At 39.2% G+C, this 21,653-nt stretch overlaps 1 protein-coding gene across 13 annotated transcripts in view; it reads left to right on the top strand.

Annotated features, from left to right (window-relative positions):
* Positions 1-236: 236 nt before the first annotated feature.
* robo2 (roundabout, axon guidance receptor, homolog 2 (Drosophila)) overlaps positions 237-21,653 on the top strand; it is a 270,858-nt gene continuing 249,441 nt past the window's right edge. For 5 of the 13 annotated variants that reach the window (XM_035950235.2, XM_035950232.2, XM_035950231.2 and 2 more), the window contains exon 1: positions 248-770. In XM_035950235.2, coding sequence (XP_035806128.1) covers positions 647-770 — 124 coding nt within the window. In that variant the 5' untranslated portion in view covers positions 248-646. Of the gene's footprint in view, positions 771-21,653 lie in introns of all 13 variants that reach the window. The other 8 variants (XM_035950226.2, XM_035950224.2, XM_035950234.2 and 5 more) reach the window with 4 other exon arrangements.

The raw sequence follows: 21,653 nt of genomic DNA, 5'->3' as shown, positions 1-21,653 counted from the left end.
AGTTAACTGTTATTCTTGCGTGAGTGTCGGCTTACACTACCCGACAGCCTCATTCCAGCACAGCCAAAGAAAACTCAGAAAGTGGATTGTGCTCCCACCTCTTGTCTCCCCCTCGTCGTGAAGCTCTGAGCAAAAGACAGAGTGCAGAGGAGTGAATTCCCAGAGAAATCCAGAGTGAGGAGGGCAGGAAATAATTCAGCAGCAGCTTCAGCATCAGTGGTGGCGGCAGCAGTGAGCGTGAGAGAGACGGAGAGAGAGGGAGTGTGTGTGTGTGTGTGTGTGTGTGTGTGTGTGTGTGTGTGTGAGCAAGCCTGAGTGAGAGCGAGTTCCTATGCACTGTGCCGAGCGTAGCTGAGCCGAGCCGTCGCATGGCAAGCTGTGTGTTCCTGTTTGGTTCCTGCGCGCTCCGGTGAGGCAGAGCTCACAGAAGGGAGAGATGTGGCTTCACTCGGATCTCCAGCGTCAGTGAAGACCAGCACCCAGCCGGGGCATCACAGAGCAGCATGGTAGGACTAGAGAGCCACTGCTGACACCAGCGTGAAAAATGATGACAGCCCACGCGTGGGTTACCATGCGCCACAGCCGCGCCGCACTAGGAGGAAACACAGCCATGTGAAAGTGACTCGGCTGCCAGCAACTCTTGGACATGTTTTCCAGGGCAAAGTCTGGATCTCTTTCTGTGTTTGAACTTGTTTTTTTTCTCCTGGTGCTGTCTGGCTGCCCCGAACTCACCTATCAGGCAAGGACTAAAGGCAGATGGAACAAGGGGGGTAAGTGATGATGGACAACCATGTATTACGTTGTGTAGCGGTCACTAATTGGATTATTTGACTTGTGAGTTATTGAACTGACCTATGTGTGGATATTTTTTTTTCAAGATTTGTTGGACATCTGCAGGTGATCTTGGGTTTGACAGTTTAGAAATGGTGATGGTTCATGTCTTCACGGTCTGACCTTGTCTTTAAATACTTCTGGATGTGTTGTGAAACCACAGTGGCAGTGGACGTGTGCAGAGAAAGTTGGCCTGTTTACTGACGTTCTTTTTATGTCAGCTGAGTGGTTATGTCCAACTTTTTTGCTAGTCAGTGTAAAGCTGTCACACTTGCTGACACTTTCAATAGTTTGGCGTTCTCAGCTCTATTTTGCTGTCTATCTTTTAGAGCTTTAAAGCTCTATTTTGTAATCCCTCCCCACATACTGACACACACCCTGCTCTCTCTGTGTGGCAGAGTGTGCTGCACGAGATCACATTTGTCTGTGCACCCTGGAATGTTTGGTCGGCAGGACATGCCACCAGTGTCTCTGAACTGTGATTTTTGGTTTAAAGACTTAGATCACCAGTCTTGAGGGGAGGTGTAAATAATTCATCTCAGCCCCTCCGTGGGAGCGGTCCTCTCGCCTCTCTTGTAGCATTTAATCCCCTTTGTCGGATTAAAGGAATCTCTAATCTTAGTGCTGGTACTCAGTGAGGAGGCTGTGAGATGCTCCCTGCAGCCTATCGGTATTGTTAGCACTCAAGGCTCATGCTCAGTGGGACGCATGTGTCTTCAAAGAGGCAGCGTCACCGCCGTGATCTATTTAATGATTCCTTGCCACTTTGCTCTTGTTCTGCTTCACCCACTCTCTCCTTTACATTTCTTCAAATGCAACTCTTTTGCACCCTCCTCGTACCGTCTGCGCACTTCTCACCGACATGCATCATTAGCACACAGAAGTTCTAACTTAATGACTTTGACCAAGCTTTTTGATCGATATTACACGCTTTTAAATATGAGATAATGAAAGAGTTTCTCTTTTCATGTACAGGTCTTCACTTGCTTTAATAAGTTATTGTGCGTAGGAATTAATGTAGCTTTCATATGCAGTATATTACAAGTCACAATCATTTTATTTTATGTGATTGATTTTGGTTTTGTCGGTTGGGCAGAATGAGAAAGAAAGTTTTATTTTGCCATTGTTTTCACGCAGTTTTAGCCCAATTTTTTCGAATTACTTGAAATGATGGATAAAATTTGTTCAATTGAGGAATTTGATGTGTTTGGAGCAAATATGAATCTGCAATCTGTAAACCAAGGGTAAAAGCAGATACAGTATGAAACTATCACTGGCCTCTGGTGAAATGGGGGGCAGTGACCTCCCTTGGTGTAATTAAGCTGTAAACTGCATCTCTATCTATGTGCACAGTTGAACAAATCATTCTGTAGCCACACTCTCAATTGTAACCTTACTTTCTTAATTATGGTTTTGTAATAAAAAAGAGGACTAATATTTTTCCATAAATAAGATAACATCTGTGCAGGGTTGCATGGGTGTCCTGTCATTTCCCATAGAAAATGCAGGGTGGGAATAATTATTTAACATATCATTTGTGTGCCAGCACAATGTCATTGGATTTCTTTCACCAGTGGTAATTTTCATTGGCTCTAAATCGACGTTCATTATTACATTCAACATTTCTATTTTCATGCATGTGTAATTTGCTGCTGTAGAGCATTAACTCAATTATCAGCATTTACCCTACTGTTACACACTGGAAATGTGTGTGCACAATGCATAGCTTTAAATCTTAAAAATAAGCTGGCTGTTTTACACATCTGCACCTTAGCTTTGAAGAGTGTTCGCTTTTGCTAGCTGTATTATGTGAGGTAGGGTGACTAGGAGTGAAATAAACATCATTATGCAATGGCTACAAGCAAAATATCTGCAAAATCTGCACAAATTTCCCATCAAATCGAGCCATGCCTTGGTGTGCTTACCCACTCAAAATCCATCTTCTGAATATCAAACACCTCTTTCTCCCTCTTACCCTGGAGGCTTGAAGGGTGGCTGTAGAAAGTTAGTATTTTCACAAAAAAAGTGGTTTGAATCCATTTTGGTCACAATGGATTCCAACAGTGACAAGTTGTCATGATTGGAAAAATGATCAAAACTCCCATCGAAACATCTCAAACCACTTCTGCAATCTAAGTAGACTGACTCCCATATTGTGATATCACACTCCCCGAAGCTTTGAAGTTCTGCTAAAACACCACTCCAACTGTTCTGTGTGAAGAACACTAACTTTTACTGCTAACACTTAGCCTTTAGCTAGTATATGTGTGAAAGATTTTTGGTTGGAACATTTGTACAGAGTGGACACTGAAAAATTGTTCTTTAAAATTGCTGATATACAAAACTAAAAGTTGCAAATTTCAAACAAGGATTGATTGGAAAAACATCAGCATACATCAAAATAAAGCTTTAAAACGAAGGGAAAAGTCTGTATTTTTGCTAAGCTCTGCATTCATTTCGTAATGTTCATAGTTTGGAATGTTGATGTCAAACTATTTGTCGGAATTGTAAGAATCGAACTATTTAATGGAAGGCAATTCATAGTCCTTTTCATATCACTGTTACAGATTTTGAAGAAAATACAACCAATGCAATCACATCCATGCATGGACATAAAAACCGCTATGTAAGATTATTATTATTATTACGTTTTGATAAGTCAGTTTCCCCGAAATAACCACTGTGATGCATCGTGGCTCTTGTCTCTAGTATTTGGTTCTTCCATGCTGTGGTGTACACGGGCCAGTCAACGACCAACATATTCAAAGAAATGAAAAAAACGAGTCAAATGTTTGAAATTTTAAGGATAAGCTTCTTGTATATTTATGATTCTGTGGAACCAAACTGTGCATCACATTGACTTTCAGCCATCCGCGCACAGCTTGGTGTATGCTGACTGTGGATTCTCATTGGATTAACACCATGTGTACCAGCTGTGGCATGTTGAAGGTTGAAACAACGCGTGAATGTTATTTATTTTCATCACATTTCCAGAGAGTGGAGTGCTTGTTCCAAGTGCCCTGTGATCAGAAAACAACACACTTTACTTCCTATGCAAGATGTCTGACATCGCCCAGAATCCAACAATTACTGATCCTTCATATTCTCACACCACCCTGCAGAGAGAGCCTCCCTTTACTAATATTACTCCAGCACCTAGATCAGGGGCAGCAGAGATTGAAGTGAGCCTGGCAGTGGGGGATAAATCCAATTGGATGTATTACGATCCCACCAAACTACAATAAATGGTAACGCGAAGACAGTACCAGGTGGAGAGAAGCCTGGCTCTGTTAATACAAAGCTATGAAGACAGATGATATGTGGACTAGCCCAGGTTTAGAAAACAAGGTCATTTTTTGTAATGTTTTCAAAAACTGATTTACTAAACAGGTGCCTGCTGAGGCAGTCAGTGAAAGAGTAATGGTAAAAAAGAGTGACCAACACCTATTACAGAAATAACACTCTCACTCCTTCAGCTCCAACAGCTGAGTGTATGTGGCCGTCTGAGATGGGAGTGAGAGAGTATCAGATTTATAGACCAGCAGAGGAGACGAGGGAATTAATATTATCACTTCCTACTCGCACAGGAATATTCTGCAGCCTACTACAGATCAACGGCACAAATTGCTGACTTTATCACTGCGTTTGCATGTGCTTCATTACTGTGCAATTAGTATGCATTGGTCAGGGATGCTCACATTATGGGAAACAATAAAGCAATCATCTGAAAATGTACCTCAACATTAACTTTACATCATACATGGTAGTCTCCATTCAAAGATTCTACAGTAAATTGTCAACATTTTAAATAATTAACATAAATATTCGGTGATCAGCTAAATTATTTAAGTTATTTTTGAGATGTGCATTTTAATAGATAGTTCCTTTATTTTGTGCTCACCGAGGGATCTACTAAGACATAATTAAAAACTACACAAGCAGCCAATGATCATAGAGGTTTTAAGTGTACTGATAGATCAGCCAAGATTATTTGAAAGAAGGTGAACGGTTTTCATTGAGTATGTCACTGTAGATTTCAATAATATGTATAGTTTATTGGGTAACTTACTAGTTAATTGCCTGCTCATGTTTGTTTCTCAGCTGTATTTTTGTTGGGATGTTGCAGTGTTTTGAACTGCTTAAAACAGCCCTTAAATTTAAATAAACTGCAATGATTCTTGAAAGCTTCACTGCAGCGTGCATGTCGGCAATAAATTAATCTGTCACGTCCTGACAGAAATTGATCAGTTCTCAGGCAGCTTCCTCTGTTTATTTGTTTTGAATGCAAGAGTAAAGATTTTTTTAAGTGACTTAAGACATTTAAATAGGTTTATTCCCACAGTATTTTACCTCAGACTTAAAGGAGCTACATGTGAGTTTTATAATTTTGAAAGTTTGGTACTTGATGTCATTCAGCTGCCTCTCCAGAGTTTCTCATTAAGCATGCATACTCCAACTCCATTGTCTTGGACTGCAGCTGGTGATGGCAGTCGTTCTGCTCTTTGGGAGATCTGCTGTGAGTTTGTGGCTGCTCCAAGCAGACCCAGCAGCAGGTGGAGAACTGGTTCATGCTACGCTAAGCTCACCGTGGCTGCAGAGTAGAGCAAGAATGAAGTAAAGTCTGTGATGAGATTAGATTGCTCTCTACTGTTACCAGTTGCAGTTCAGCATGGTGGAGTTGGAGTTTATGTGCCGCAGGATGAGAGAGTCACCGGACAGGCAGGTGAAAGACATCAATGACCACCACAGCACGAGAGCAGGGCTAGCTGGTTAGCACTCACCGATTTCAGTGCATTGTTTCATAAACCGGTCTTCTCTTTATGTAGAATTACTGCTAATAGATATTGTTACCCGCCCTCCAATGTGTCACTCATGCCCTAGCACTATAGCAAGAAGTCAGAACTGGCTGCAGGGATAGAAATAATATACAAACTAATGGAGGAAAAATTAGCCACCAGCCTGACAGAAAATTTAAATCACTGTCATTACTTTTGCAATTAATGTGTTCTGACTTGTGTCTTGGGGCAGAGAACACACTAAGGGCTGTCATAGAGCAAGCAGGAAATCACTCACTCATGTGACGTATTGCCTTTTTGCTGACATTCTGTGACTCAGTTTGATTTCATTGTTGAGAGCTGTTTTCAACATCCCATGTATGCTAATATAAAAATGTAGGCCGGTTTTTCAGTTCGACTGATTTTATAAACAAAGTGTTTACAAGACACCCAGCCAGTACATCTATAATGAGAGAAGTAGCTCCCTCATAATTACTCAATCATGATGAAAAAGGCTAGAAAGGCAGAAAATATGTCTGCTGTTTCTTGTTCAATCCAATTAGATCATTAAGCTTTGTGCCACTGCAAGTTGAGAAGAATCATTTTCTCAAATGTACTTGCCTCATGTACGCCTACGCCTTGTTAGAAATAAATGCAATTTGTACATGCTGAAAAGTGTGGGCGAGATTACAGATACAGTGGTAACAGGATTGAGTCAACATTAGGTAAATGTTGTTGCTACCCAGTTTGGAGCGTTAGAGGGCTGTTGTCAAATCAAAACCAATGTTATGAAAATAATGATAGTAGAAGTTCTAACACTGCACTGTCTTAATATAATTTATTATTAGAAATGTAATCATAAGACTGACAGGCACATGCATGTCGAACATTTTATAACAGAATCACTCTGTCACCATGTAATTATTTACTTTAAATATTAACTTTAGATGAATATATATCTGTTACTGCAGTATTAGTGGTTGTTAATAATTGTGCTATAATCAAACAGTTTTACAGTCCAATATGTGTGTTTATTTGCTATTATGTAACAGTCTGGGTGTGACTCATCATACAGAACTCTTTACTTACAGGCTGCTTTTAGAACCATTTTGCACATGTTGCTTTCCCTTTCTGTTGGAGACCGAAATTTTTAAGCTCTACAAGGACTCACTATAGAGTTATACAAGCATCAGCTGTAATATGGGAGTCAGTCTACTTGGATAATAAACCTTTTTGTCTTAGATCTTGTTGTATTGATATTGCAGTTTTCAAGTTCATTTGAGCAGACAAAGCCGTATTCAATAGGGAGAATAAAGTTAAAGGCAAACGTCTGCCCACTCTGGTGCCCTGATTGTACTGTGTTTTCTTTTTCCACCCATGAGGGTAGAAAGATAAGAGAGAAAAGATTAATCCTATACTGGCTATATGTGGGTTTGGAATAGATTTTACTGATTACATTCAAATTGTCCTTTAAAGTCTGGACCTAGTTAACCTCTATTATCTTCACCAGCTCTGAGATAGAGGTCGGTAAAGCCAAACAAAGATAAGGACATTTGGATGAGTCACAGAACATAAAATCATCTCACTACTGAGATTCTTCAGTTTATTTTTAAGTAATTTCTAATTTTACATGGTTTGTGGAATATGTTATTTTGTTGATAGTTATAGAAAACACATTTGTTACACACAAATTTTGCTAATGTGACTTTGGCTGCCACTCAAAATAATAATTCTGCAATACTGTCAGGGTAGCTAATCTTCTTTTTCTAAATATAGAAATGATCATTTATTATCATGAAACCAAGCTTTCCTAATCTGTTAAGTGAAGGATTCATCATAAGAAAAAAAACATGTTGCTAACCTGAAGAAAGATTAGTTATTGTAGCCAATTATAGACTGAGGCGATGAAATAACTGATTCAGTAAATGGGTAACGTGCCATCACTGGGTATTGCACTTCTTCCTCCTCCCCACCCCAACCCACTTGCCATATACAGCACAGCTTAATTGCCACATTCCAGTCACACGTCCTCTAATGAAGCTGATTTCTAATTGCAGAGGAAATTACACTTTACAATAACAGTGTTTTATGGGTGAATTTCAGACTGTAAATATGACAACTTAGCTTGATGGATAGAAGTGGGCGCGTTTTATGACCACGGACCCTTTTACCCTGTCGTTCTCTGACTTGGCTACAACCAGAGTATCTGCTCGATCACATATGAAGATGGTGTAATACTGTATGCATGAGGGCTTTGCTGCACACAATATCTCCCCCTCTTGCTTGAAATGATGATGCAGTGATGATGATTTTGATGGAATGAGCAGCGAGTTTTGCTGTTTAAATTTTTTATTTAAATATTTTTAATGCAGCACAGAGTCATGGTTGGTTTTCACAGGAGAGTGTGTAAAACCTCTTCTTTAAATTGCAGTCCACTGCATTTGTTGTGTAGGAAAATGTTATTTCCCAGGAAATGTCAGCAGCTAAGGAAAGAGTAACATCAGTCTCTGTCCAATTGAATTTTTCTACTGTTGCCAGGAAGATGACGCTGTCACTGTCAGAAACAGGAATCCCTCACAAAGCATGTCAGTAGACAAAACTACATCTCAGTAAGCTTTTTATTTTTTTTAACCTTATCTCCAACTCTCTTCCTCACTCTAACTCACTTTCTTTCGATATACCTCCTTACCTCTCTTTGCTCTCTGCAATAAAACTTTAAAGAGATAAGAAGCTTTTTTCTATTTCAGGGTCACCATTAGCCTGAATAATGCATTGACAAGAGAAGAGCAGTTTGAGTTCTGTGGAGGATAGAAGCACAGCCTTCAATTAAATTATACATCATTATCACAGCTGGCAAGCCTGGTGCGACGGTACCCTCTCCATCCTCCTCTAAATGTTCCATGTTACTGTCTTGTCCAATACTGTGTGTCAAGCAACAGCCTCTTCCTGTGCCAGCACAGAGCTGGGATGCAGATAGCACCGCCTGTGCTGGATAGAGGTGCACATTAAAAAATGGGAACAGTCTAATGCAGGGACATAGCTTCAAGGACCAGACTGATCTTGTTCTGACTTCGTGATTATCTCGTTTTTAATGGACACTGGCATCTAGTTTGATGATGTTAAACTTATGCACTCAGTCCATGAAAAACCCAGCACTATTTATACATCGAATGGTAAAACAATCTCCTGTTTATTTTGTAATGAATGTCCTGCTGACTGTATACAAGATGGACGACGCCGCAGTGTCTCAAAAGTGAAGCTAAGAGGCAGCAGGGGGCAACTCCTTTGGTTTGCACTGTAAAAATCTATGACGAAATGAGCCATATCTCCCTTAGTTTATCTCACTGAACATTTTCCTGATTAGTTTATCGTCTCAATCGCTAGTTTAAAATCATCTTTTCCTTCATTCAAGGAACTGCTGATATACTCAATATCCTGTAAACTGCATAAAAGTAAGGTGGGTTTGCTTCAGTATTATTCAAAAAGGAAAAATTTAACACATGACATCACCACATACATAATCAGTTTGTACCATCAGAGGACAAATGTAGAACTATTGACTTGTGTCTGTAGTGCAGCTGTGCTTTGCAAGACAAAACATATGTACAAGATTTTTTTTTTTAAATTATGTAGGAGCATATACTTAATTGAAAGGACAAGGACGAAGGCTAGGGGCTAAAATTATGATCCCCATAACGTACACTGGGTGTGCACACACATGCACACAAAGTTTGTTAAACACATGATGACTTCCAGGGATAGCAGAACGTCAGAAATGCACCAGTACGATTCTTAAAAGTAGCCGTAGGCAAACTGTTAGGTCAGATGCGGGTCCATGGAATTTAAAGGGGGCTGCAGTTTTTCTCTCTGTGCTTCTGTGTAGAAAGTATGTCCACCCAGATGCTGAATGTCATTTTGGACCCCAGGAGATGTAGCAAGAAGCTCTGGCTTTATGTGAAATATGTCAGTGCAGTATTTGTAAGAAGCAAAGGATTTTCGCTGCCAGATTAAGGTGTCTACAGAAACCCTCTTTACATTTTGTATTACCATGCGTGTTATGCAGATCCCCTCTCCTGCCCTTGCAAAGATGTCACTAAAATGCCAGATGGAACAGAGTTATTTTTAAAAATGCCTTTTTACAAGGTTCTTGGACGATATACGAAATCTAAGTTGCAAGCATAGACTATGGTCGCTGGTAATATCTCAGGAATGATGTCAGGATTTATTTAAACAGTGTGGTTTTGATTGTATATTGAAAATAAAATTAACATATTTTCAATTTTGATCATGGATAGCAACTAATTTAGGAATTTGCATAAAAATTTGTATAATTTTTTTTGTTGAGAATAACACATCATAAACTGCATTTGTGTCAATTCTTTGGTTGAGCTTGTAGTGCTGCTGTTTTAAAGAAAATGTCAGATGTAAAGGAGTCCAAACACTCATCTGGGTCACGTCTGGAAATAATACGCATTTGTTGGCACTGAATGTCACAGTGGTAATTTTAAAATATTGAATAACTTCATTAGCTGACTGAGTTCCTCTTGAATTAGCCATTAGTAAAGTAAACTTACTGATTTATGATAGCTTGTGATATTTCTGCTCATTTCAAAGTAATACAAATGTTTCAGTCCAGGCAATAATGTGGAAATGAATCGTTCAGTGGTGTTTGGTAAATGGGTTTTGGCTGATTAGGCTTAAATCTGATAATAATTACATTTCAAGAAGCCTTAAATGGCCCTTCTGCTTATTAGGAAGTAGTTTCTGTTTCAAGTTTTCCTGGTAAAGGAGGGCAGCCATCACAATGATATATACTCATAGTGAAGACCAAACAAATGCAGTGTTCATGTCTGTTATTGGGAAGAAGATGTAGAAAATCACAGCTGTCTGAGTACATCTACTATCCTACTCAGAAAAGAAGTGAAAGCTGGAGTTGAGGAGGACATTCTCAAGTGTGTTATTACCTGCCCTATATTAGTGCTGGATTATTAACATTGTCCTTAGCCCACTAGTTAATTAACCCCAAAGACCTTAATTTACTGACGAATAATGCATAACAATGGATTAACTTCCTGTTCTCATTACTAAGATTGATTGATTAAAATCACAGCTGCGTTATCGGTCATGTTTAAATATGACTATATTATCAGCGAGTTGCCATTATTGAGGTTATACTAGAGGCTCACTGAATTCAGATTTCTCTCATGCTGACAGAACAGACACATGAGTAGTGAGTCGCTTCAAGTCAAACCTGTAGTTGGAGCTTGTTAGTACAGTTGATGTTCAGAGTTGAATGTTGCCCTGTAGCAGCCAGTTTCTTAAAAAAAACAAAAAGAACATTTGAAAAACCATATCACAAGAGCCCAGTACATGTGTTAAAAAAATGCATATTTATTTAAGTTACATTTGATAAAGCTGAAAACTATTTGAAATGGCTTTCATCAAGTTACACTTCTGTGGCATGCTGTCAAATTAAAGGAAAACCTTGAACTCTTGACCTGTGTACTGAGAGGATTCTGCGGCTCTCTTATGGTGCATTGGCATTTTCTTGGGCCCACTTGTCCCCTTAGAGTAAAATAGTCACAGTAAATCAATACAAAGTTGTGCTTAGTGTTCATTTTTTTTCCTATGATAAAACACATCTGTCTAGATGGCACTGGCCTCTTCCAGGATGACAGTATCCCTATCCAAAAGAATGAATGGTCTGATTACAATGATCCGAATTATATGTTATGGACTTAAGAGTAACCAGATGTCAAGCCAACTGAGCAGCTTTGGGGGATTTTTGACTGATGTTTTAGACAGTTACCATAATCAAAATATGAAATGAGGGAATATCTTTTGGAAGAATGTTGTTCCATCCATCCAGTAAGGTCCCAGAGACTTGGAGAATCCATGCCAAGGTGCACTGCAGCTGTTCTGGCAGCAACACCGTACTTTATATAGGTTTATCTAGGTTTTCTTTTTATTTGTTTGTACATCAGACACTGGCATTACAAAGTAGAGCTACAAATAAGGATTATTTCCATTTTCGATTCAAGTCTTGTTTTATCTACGACACAAAGGTATACCATTTAGTGTAACAGAGTACATAAACCGCCAAATAGGATTTAAAATACTGGAATCAAAAAGGGTGTTTTTTTGTTATTGTTGTTGCTTTTTTTTCTAAAAAAAATTACTCTGACAGATTATATTAATAGTTGCTAACTAATCTCTTAATTGTTGCAGCTCTATTGCAGACTTGCAAATTCCGTTTTCAATATGCATTATTAAAAAACACACAAAAAAGACAAGTTTTGAAGTGTTGTGTGTTGTTAATATGATAATATACGAACCAGAGCTTTTCTTCTCACAGCATTGAAAATAAACATAATTCCTAACACCAGGTTGGGTTTCAGAAAGTTCTTCATTATGTTTGTCACAGTAAGAATCCAGCTATTTGCACTTATATTCAATTATTAAGCTGTATAAATTTCAATTCCATTAACAAGTGATTGTGTAATAAACACCTGCATGTGAGTCTGACTGTGACGATAATGTGCTTTTCTCCTGTGACAGGCAGCGTTTCTTGTTGTTGTAAGGTCATATTTAGTGTGGCATTATTTCCCTGTGCACTTTTGTGTTGCTGGATTAGAGTGTTTATTGTCCAATTTATCATGTTGAGTTTACCTGCCATGAAAAATCTCTCCCTATCTCTGAATATGTAATGACTCTGCTTTGCAAATACAGCGAGACGAATATTAACAAGTGGTCGCTGCAATCTTCCAGCTGATGCCCTGCAAAGGTTCTAGAGCACGATTTCCTGCAGAGACCAAAATAACTTGTAGAATATTAACCCAAAGGCAAAAAGCGTAAAACAAAGTAATTCTCGGGATATTGCTTTACTTGCCAGGATCATTTCTGCCTAAGCCTGTAAAATGTATGAAATAAGAAAATGTTGGATCACTGTGAACTCTAGTCTATGGTTTCCTCTATGCCATAAATGTTCCAGCAGAGAACTTTGCTTTCCATTGAAATGGGCGCCTATGATACAGTGGCAGAATGAAGTGATATAAGGCCGTGGATACTTTGAAAGATGAGATGGAAGTCTGCACACAGCGGCTGGATTAAGAGTTTAATGACTGGTAAAATTGTGGCATTTCGTCCAAGGTGACCCCTGTGGAGAGGTGATCACGCCAAAGCTAGATGAAAAGTGAAGGTAATCCTTTCTTCCTCATTTTCAGATAGCTGTCACCAGCACAGGCTTTGTCACCGAAGCCCAAGGCATGTAATTACACTTTTATTGGCTTTAGGGAGACTGCATCATTCATTTAAAAAATAATCTCACTCGTGAGCACAAGCCACACTACAGATAGATCATAACTGCATGAAAGCCTCTTGTTCTGACTTGCTGTGGTTTAACAGACTTTTATGAATATAGGTTTGATGCATTGTTAATAGTGTGTAGGGTGTTAATACCTGAGTGTTACCCAGAAGTCACCCCTCTCTCCTTTTCGGCTTGGTGTTTTTGTGAGTTTGAAGAGCAAGGCCATATTAGTGTGACAGCAGCAGCATATGAGTGTCTGGGTCTACTGCCAACCAGCCTTGACACCATTAGCTCCGGTGACACATTAAGGTTCTGTTTGCCTTGTAATTTGTTTTGTCTGTCAATTTGATGGATGTCTTGTTTGCCGGCACTTCCTCACACATTGGAAAATAGTGGCTCGAGGACATTGTTAAACGAACTTCAGAAAGGGAGGCAGAAGGCATTTGTTTTCTTCAAACAGGTTTTTTGTGTTAATGGGTGTGTGCAACATTGTCTCCACTCCTTGCTATGCCAGACACTGGATAATTAAAGGTGAAAAGCTAATTTGAAGGAGAAGGCAGGGCAGGTCCAGAGGCACGAGTGTGCTGGAAATAGAGATCCCAGTGACATTCTGTGGAGTAAATTTTTCAGCTTATATCACTTGAGATTTAAGTTCTTTATAGAAGCCTGTAAAACCAATAAAATGTAATTTCCTCTCCTCTCATTTTCTGGCATCTCAGTACTTAAATTTTTCCAACTAAGTAACCTCTATTCTTCTGCAGATTTTTTGTTCATACTATTGACTTCACTTCTGTGACTGAGCAGCACAGAAATAGCCATGTAACTGCAGTTTAGCACACTTGAGGAAGTGTAGAGGCGTGACAAAGAATGGCTTCACCTGCCTCTGCTCAAATGACAGGTCAGGCAACCGGCAGTACAGGTCTGTTGAAAATTTCACCGCCTGACCACTCGCCCCCAGCTGTGCAGTGTGGGAAGCCATCAGAGCCTTCTACCTGGACCACTCAGCTGTGGAAACTTTCCTGCTGCACCCCCAGCTCAGCTTAATGAGCCACCTCACCATTACCTACAACACATGCGATGTCCCAGAAGGTGTGCGACTGAATAGAAGTACAGTCAACACACTTAAGCGTTTTTGCAGACATGGAATATGCAACAGTGGTGGCTCCATCTGTCTTTTTAAGTGATGGCTTTGTTTGTCATCCAGACATTTTCAGGGGCCTTTTATGTTGCTGTTCCTTATATCTTTATGCGTAAATATTGCCAAATATTGCGAGAGCCGCAGCTCATGCAATGTTTGTGGATGGTATCTCTACTTCAAAAAAGCGGTGAGTTGAAAAGTTTAAGGATATCATCGATGCTGAGTTTTGTCAGTTCTTTCAAAGGCTGCATCAGTGATACATTTCACAACATATTTTTTTCTTTCAATACCACATGGCCATAGTGCTGCGATGCTTGCTGCTGCTTCTTTGTGATTCAGTTAATCGATTTTAGATAAAGAAATCTGCTGGCTCTTTTTTAATGTCCAAAGGTGTGCTCAAATGTTTTGATTGATATTTATAATAGAAGTAATAATCAATATATACAGGGATGGATCTGATTAATGCTGTGGTTATACAGGAGGTTTGTTTTTCTGGTTTCTTGGCCTCTTTTTAACATAATGAAAGGAAAGTTTAACAATTTATCATCAAACATGATTAAATGTATGCAAAATTCTTCAGACTTAATGTTATTTTGACCTTTATTGTGTGTCAAAGTGACGTGGATTTTAATTTAAACATGAGGCATTAAATGCAAAATTGACACACTATTTATGGAAGTAAGGAGGTTCATGTCTAAAATGTATTTTAGTATGTTTGTGTATCTTCATTGGTGCAAGCCAGCACAGCAAAGATATACATGAGGAATTTCTTATGTGAGATTTTATGGCCATTTTGCCGAAAGGTGCAGAAAATGCAAATTACAGTGCAGAATACAGTCAGGTGGCTATCTGCATGCTATTATTAGCTGGAGCGAGGGAACAGTGTGTGGTGGGATATCAGGTGCCACTATACTGTCTTGTTCTGTCAGCTCCAGTTGACAGTGTAGAAAAGCAGAGACCACGGAAGCAAGCTCACTCGATCTCAAAACTTGAGTGAAGTTAGTAAGCCCTGTGTGTCCTTGCTCTTCACTCTTTTCCTCCAGCGGTTTCATTTGTTACAACAGACCTTGAAATTTGAGAGACTATGTGAAGAACAGTGTAAGACTGTAACAGACATATCACAGTCTTAAAGCCATGGCTTCCCTTCCATTTTTTTTTCACATGTGGAGAAGATAATGTTATGGCTGAATCTTTTCACTACTCTAATCCATGGAGCAGGGGATGAAATCTTATTTAGGGATCAGCACCAGTGCATCACTGCCATGATAGCAACAACATGCAACTCTGCAAGCTCTCTTTAAGAGCATTAGAGCCCAGGAATGAATCATTCAGCAAAAATACTTCTTGGCTCAATTATTTACTTATTTATTTATTTTTTCAATTAGAAAAGAAAACAGTCGGGGTGCTGCTTTCCTTCAGTATGCTACCAAAATAGCCATGTCTTAATCTCTCCATTCACTGAAAATATCAACCATGCTAGCCATTAAACGTGTGTACATTAAACATCTGCTTGAATTGCTATAGCAAAATATTTGAGACAGAGAGCCTCGGATTATTCAAATACAAAAGCTTGGTGAATAAGCTTTGGTTTTGTGTGTTTGTTTCCTTTTCTGTCCTTTTGAATCTGAAGCCAAGCTTGTCTCAGAAGGATATGCAAATTTAGAAGAAGAATGGCTGTCTGGCTCCCTGAGAAGCTCTTATCCTGTACTGTAGCCTCAGTGCTGAATAGAGCAAGAAGATTTTAATATGCTATGCGATGCTGTTTTGACAAACTCCTCCATTTGAGCGAAGGAATAAATGTTTGTTCACTGTCTGAAGAACATAACTGGACCCTTTGGTAGAGATTAAAGCATTTGTGTTTCACTGTTCTCTACTCGATGAATAACTTTTTCTTGTCTATAAATAGCTAATATTTGTTATCCAGTGCTCTGTCACCATTTTTATTCTCAAATCTTATTTTAGATTCTGACAAGCTTAGTATGAATAACACCTGCTCATACAAAAGGAGGGCACCTCACTTCATATCGTGCAGAATCATTGGAGGCTGAACTCGCTGCTCTGCTACACTTGCATAGCAAATAAGGGTCTCCAAGGAGCCATGAAAAGCTGGTGGAAAGTGTCACTACTTATAAATGGGAGCTCAGGAGAGGTGTTACACTGCAAAAATCTGAGAAGTGAAACTGCAGAACTGCAATTTGACAAGCAGGTTCAATCTCAGTGTTACTCAAGTAGCTGCTGACTGTGATTGTTCACCTCAGAAAAACTCCATTGGTCTCACTTTTGCCACTAACAATGCCTGCTGTGTTTCCAGCACGGAGGTGGAAAACATCAGAGATGCAGCGAGTGCAATTACTCAGTTTGTCGATTCCACCAAAATCTTTTTGCAGTCGACATGCGTTTATGATTAAGAAGACGCCATTAGCATATTGGAGCACTGTTCCAGTTAATGAAGATAATTTCATCCATGCCCACACATGCTCCAAATCTGTGCATGGTGGCAGCCTACAGTAACAGCTGAGAGGATAGACTTTGACTCAGACAGATGAACGAGCAGATGTGAGTTGACAGTTTGCGACCACAGGTGAATCCAGTTGTGGGGATATTAGAGAAGAACAACCTACTTACACCCAAGAATCATAAGTGTGTCTTTTCCAACTATGTAATGATTTATTCTAACATAGTTATAAACTACTAATGAACCAAAATATTATATTTATTATAATGTACTTTGTCTATTTCTTTATATCTTAAGTATGTTGCAGTGATATGTGATGTAAATGTTCTCTATGAACCCTAAAAAGTGATTGTTTTCTTTGCCTATTTCTGCATATAAAAGCTCAAGCAGATCCACGAGTTCACTACAAATGCATCAAACTAAATCTGCATGTCCACTAGACGCATTTTTCCGCATGTAAACACACTACATCTGAAAATCGCCCGCATGGTAGACATGCATTTAGTGGACATGGCTTTACATATATACTGTTTGTACTTTAAACAGATGATAACAGATTGGCATAGATGAAGCCCAAGTGTTCCCCGTCCACTTAGCTGTACTGTGGCTCAGATGAAGAAGGTGTGGTGCTTCTGTAAATAGGCCATCATGATCACATATGAATATTTTATTGTATGTACTGTAATGGGTTACTTCAGTGAGCCTCAGGGGAAGCGTGTTGCTAGCCATAGCTACTCTGTAGCTTTGTGCCCTTGTAAATAATCCTTTATTCTTCTGTTGACCTCATAATTATATAGCCATCAGTGCTGAGACTGTTCGTGCCATTAGTTTTACATTAATTTTACAGTCTCCTCTTCTTCTTTTTTTTATTCTTTTCAGTCTGTAATGGTGTCTCTGTGGACACATTTCAAAAAGAAATATATATATATATATAAATATATATATATAAATATATATATATATATATATATATATATATATATATATATATATATATATATATATATATATATATGCATATAGAGGCTTCTTAGTCTTTATTTAATAGGACAGTGAAGAGTGACAAGAAACTGGAAGAGAAGAAAAGGAAATGACATGCAGCAATTGTCAAGCCGGTTGGCATCAAACCTTTGGATCTGCTCCTCAGGGCCACATAAACCACTTGGCCTGTGGGTCGCCCCTTCTCTGAAACCTCTTTCAATGGATTTACAGTCATAATAATAGCAGTATGTCATTTATGTAGGTCACAAATCCCTTTGTTTGTGTGTGTACTTGTTGAGTAATTTTGTGGTGCCAAAGAATCCTTCTTGTGCAGCGGTGAGTGGAGCAGGAATGATTATACTGGTTGCATCAGGAAATTACACTTCTGCCTGCCAGGTTAGTACCTCCGGTGGCCACAATTATTAAAAAGAAGCAGTTGAGTCTGTTGTTGCGGTTGTGCCCAGTTTTAGATGATTAGAGGCCTGAGTAAGATACACCTTTATCATTGCATGTACTTTGTCTGAGTAGAATTTATTGTATAATTCTTAAAATGAGAATGCACCAGAGCAGCATGACTGAACACCTGAAGACTTCAATTCAATTCAGTTTTATTCATATCATGCTAACTCACAGCATAAGTCATATTAAGACACTTCACATAGTAAGCTGAACAATACTGTAACAATAACAAAAGATTTAAGTAATCCAAAGATTTCATTGGAGCAACTTTTTAGTGACAGAAAGAAAGGAGAGATAAAACTTGCCTGTAAAAGGAAGAAACGTCTGGTAGGGCAGCAGTTTGCCTCAACTGGTTGGGGTTGGGTTGAGGAGAGAGACAAAAGGATAGCAGATAGAAATCAGGCAAGCAACGCATAAGAGAACAATAAAGACAGGGGAGGTAACTTAGAAGCATGTAGCTCTGGAGTTAGCGATACCTGCAGAGAGGATAAAACACAAAATGCAAGACAGAGAAAACACAAAGTTCATGACATGCAATAGTTCTTTCACAGCAGTCATGTCTAAAACTGAGCAAATTCCAAAAACCTTTGAACAGTTTGCAGTCATATCTTTCTTGAAATAATAAGAGATTGATGTTTGAATAGGAAAATTAAATGAAAAGGAAAACAGAACTTTTGGTGAGAATTCAAATTTCCCACACAATACTTTGTTGTTAGCTCAAGCCCCCTACTCAGTAGAAACGGAGACAAGAGGCAGAGGTTTTTTCTCAACCTTGTCCCATTGGGATGACATGCTGTCTTTGTTATCTTACACCCAGCATCAAACTCCTGATCCCTATCGAAGCCTTTTTTTTGAATCTGTCCGTGCACTGGAGAGCACACTACTCTCCCACGTCACCCCAGCTGCTCTACCACTGCTCCGCAGATTAGAGAACTTGCCAGCTCTCAGCTTTATCTACCATTGTTCCCCACCAAATAAAATTGGCTCCAGAGAGTGAGTGGGAAGGAGAATCATGAGGAGACGAGACAGACTGGCTTTATCTTAATCAGCAGAAGACATTAAAAAGTTACACAGAATTAGTTTTTTCTCGCTCCTCTCTGACTAGGGTCATTAGGGTTAACACTGTAAAGAAGGGATGGGATGTAGGAGAGATTTGTTTCACTGTGTTCTGGCGTGAAGTACAAGGCTTCAAGGACAGTTGTGAATTGAATACACCTGGTAAAACATGGCGGGATAAGCATGAAAAGAATCAATATGCTGTGTAGCTGTGGTTTCTGTTTTGGTTCTTGTGTCAAGGGCTCCTGGGGGATGCCTGATGTATAATGAGTTTAGTTTTGTTTATTAAAAAATGTCAATTTCATAACTTTCACTTTTTTCAATTCAATTTTATTTATATAGCGCCAATTGCAGTCAAATTGTCTCAAGACGCTTTACAGAACCCATATGCCTGACTTGGAAAGTTTGCTTTAGTCATATTCTCACTGCAGATTGTGTGGGTGAGCAAGGCTTTGTTCTAAGATGTGTCAAAATCTCATTACATTTGTCTTTGTTTAGAACTTAGAGATATCACTTTATTTTCTTAACATCTAAGTTATAGAGTTCAGAACGTGCTCTAACTGTAAAGCAGACAGGTTAAATAGACATGCTTATGGCATGTTAAGATTATTTAAAGATGTTGATATAATCTGACCTAGAATTAAATGTATTTGTGTTCTTGGTTGTCCTCCATATGCATGTTCGTTTTTACCCCATTCAAACCAGGTTTTATCACACTGTCTGTATCTGGGCATCTAGTCCTAATAGGGAGCAATGCACGTTAATGCTGATGTAAATGGACATTGCAGGCAGAACACAATCGGATTGGATGGACCCATAAGATAATCTACATTTAAATGCAGTCATTACAGTTTGATCACTTTCTCGAGATAAAAAATCTCCCCAACAAGTTAAAAGGTAATCTAAACCCACCTTTACCTTTTCTTTAAAGTAATTAGAAAGTAATGTAGTAACTATTATATCGTGTCTGAATTAAGTTAATGTTGTTTAAATTGGACGGTGGAGGAAACATGTTGATTAATAGTAGTAAATAGTTTCAGTGCCCTTGACCTGCCAGTTCCATATAACCTATTACAATATTGAGATATGCATATAATGTGGGCAGAATTGTGATAACGAGAACGCTTATTAATATCAGGACCCATATAAAACCTGATGATCTGATGTCATTAATGAGATAAAGCAGCCTGGAACAGGTTCCCTTTAAGTTCCATTTAGAATTGGTATCTATATTCCACATACGTATTATCCACCTGGTCATTTATGGTATAGTTAGCAACCCAGTTAGTTTTTTCCCCTTATTTGCTGAATATTTTAGAAATTACATGTCACTTTGCGATAAAAAGTTTCCTAAATGGATGTGAACCTTTGCACTGCAATAAAAATGAGCCTAATTTATTTTATAGACTGTTCTTAATAATGGTTCTGATTGTTATCGGTTCACACATAATGGACTGTCCTGGTTTCAAGACTCCATCACACAGGAATTAAATGCAGTGAAAAAGTCAGTGCAGTACAGCGCAGATGTCCCCGTGGCCAGTATCCAGAAAGATGGACTTCAAACATGACAGTGAAGGGCAGGGGTTATGGACAGAACCAAGTCCCTCATCAGAATTTTGATTGAAACCATAAGACAGTGACAGATTCACTGTGACCTTGACCCAAGCTGACATGGCCATGGCGAGCTAGTCAAATGCTTCACCTATGACAAGCCTTCAGCTGCCTCAAAGAGCTGACCTAACTGGCATGTTTCTCTTTCACTCTTTGTCATTAACTAAGACACAGCCCTTCTGCATCTCCTCCACTCACCCTCCATAACTCAATTCTCAGTAACCCTTCACATCAAACCTCCCATTTGGCCTAATTTTCCCATGAGCTCCATGTATTAATCAAGCCCAAGGCCTGATTGACAGGAGTTATCACCAGTGAATCAGTTCAGCTCTCCCTATCTGGCCCTTTCCGTTTGACTGGGAGACTATCGGAGCTTCTGCTATCTCTTGCGCCTGCAGCCAGTGTCTACCATGAGGAAGCGCTGCTACATCTGTGGCTCTCTCTTATCTCTTTCATTTTTAAACATCCCACAATCAAAGAGCCTGTAGCATTTCCTAGCTAATTGCCGGAGGATAATAAATTGCAAAATCCCCCAACACCCCCCATCCTCTCTGTTAACCTCCATCTCTGGTACTTACGGTAACTCATTGGCAGCAGGTAGCTAATAATCCGCTTCATTGCCACAGCTCTTGATCGCCTGACTGTAAGCGTATCCGCTATTCAGTTACATGTTGAGTGACCCACTTTAATGGAAACTGTACCTGAATCTGTGAAACACATCAAACAAATGGAAAATTATCCTAAGCGTCATTAGGCTACACTGGTACTCTCTCTGCCAAGATGGAAATATGGAGCACTGTGGCTGAGCTGGAGTTTTCATTTAAAGATATTGGTCTCTCTCATTGCCCCAATTTACTGGATTACTATCTTTTCATTATGAGCCGGTTATGTTAAACCAGATTTAGTGTATTTAAACAGATGGCATACGAGGGTGTCAATTTTGCATGACAGGATTAGGCTCATCTCGCCATTTGGGTGTCTTTTAAAAAGCAGCAGAATATTAAAACATGAGCGCATTAGGCAAGATGCTTTCATGCAGTC

Source organism: Amphiprion ocellaris, chromosome 7 (assembly GCF_022539595.1).
Source record: "Amphiprion ocellaris isolate individual 3 ecotype Okinawa chromosome 7, ASM2253959v1, whole genome shotgun sequence".
Classification (NCBI taxonomy): Eukaryota; Metazoa; Chordata; class Actinopteri; family Pomacentridae; genus Amphiprion; species Amphiprion ocellaris.
The sequence above is the reverse complement of the archived record's forward strand: the minus strand, read 5'-3'. Positions and strand labels throughout refer to the sequence as shown.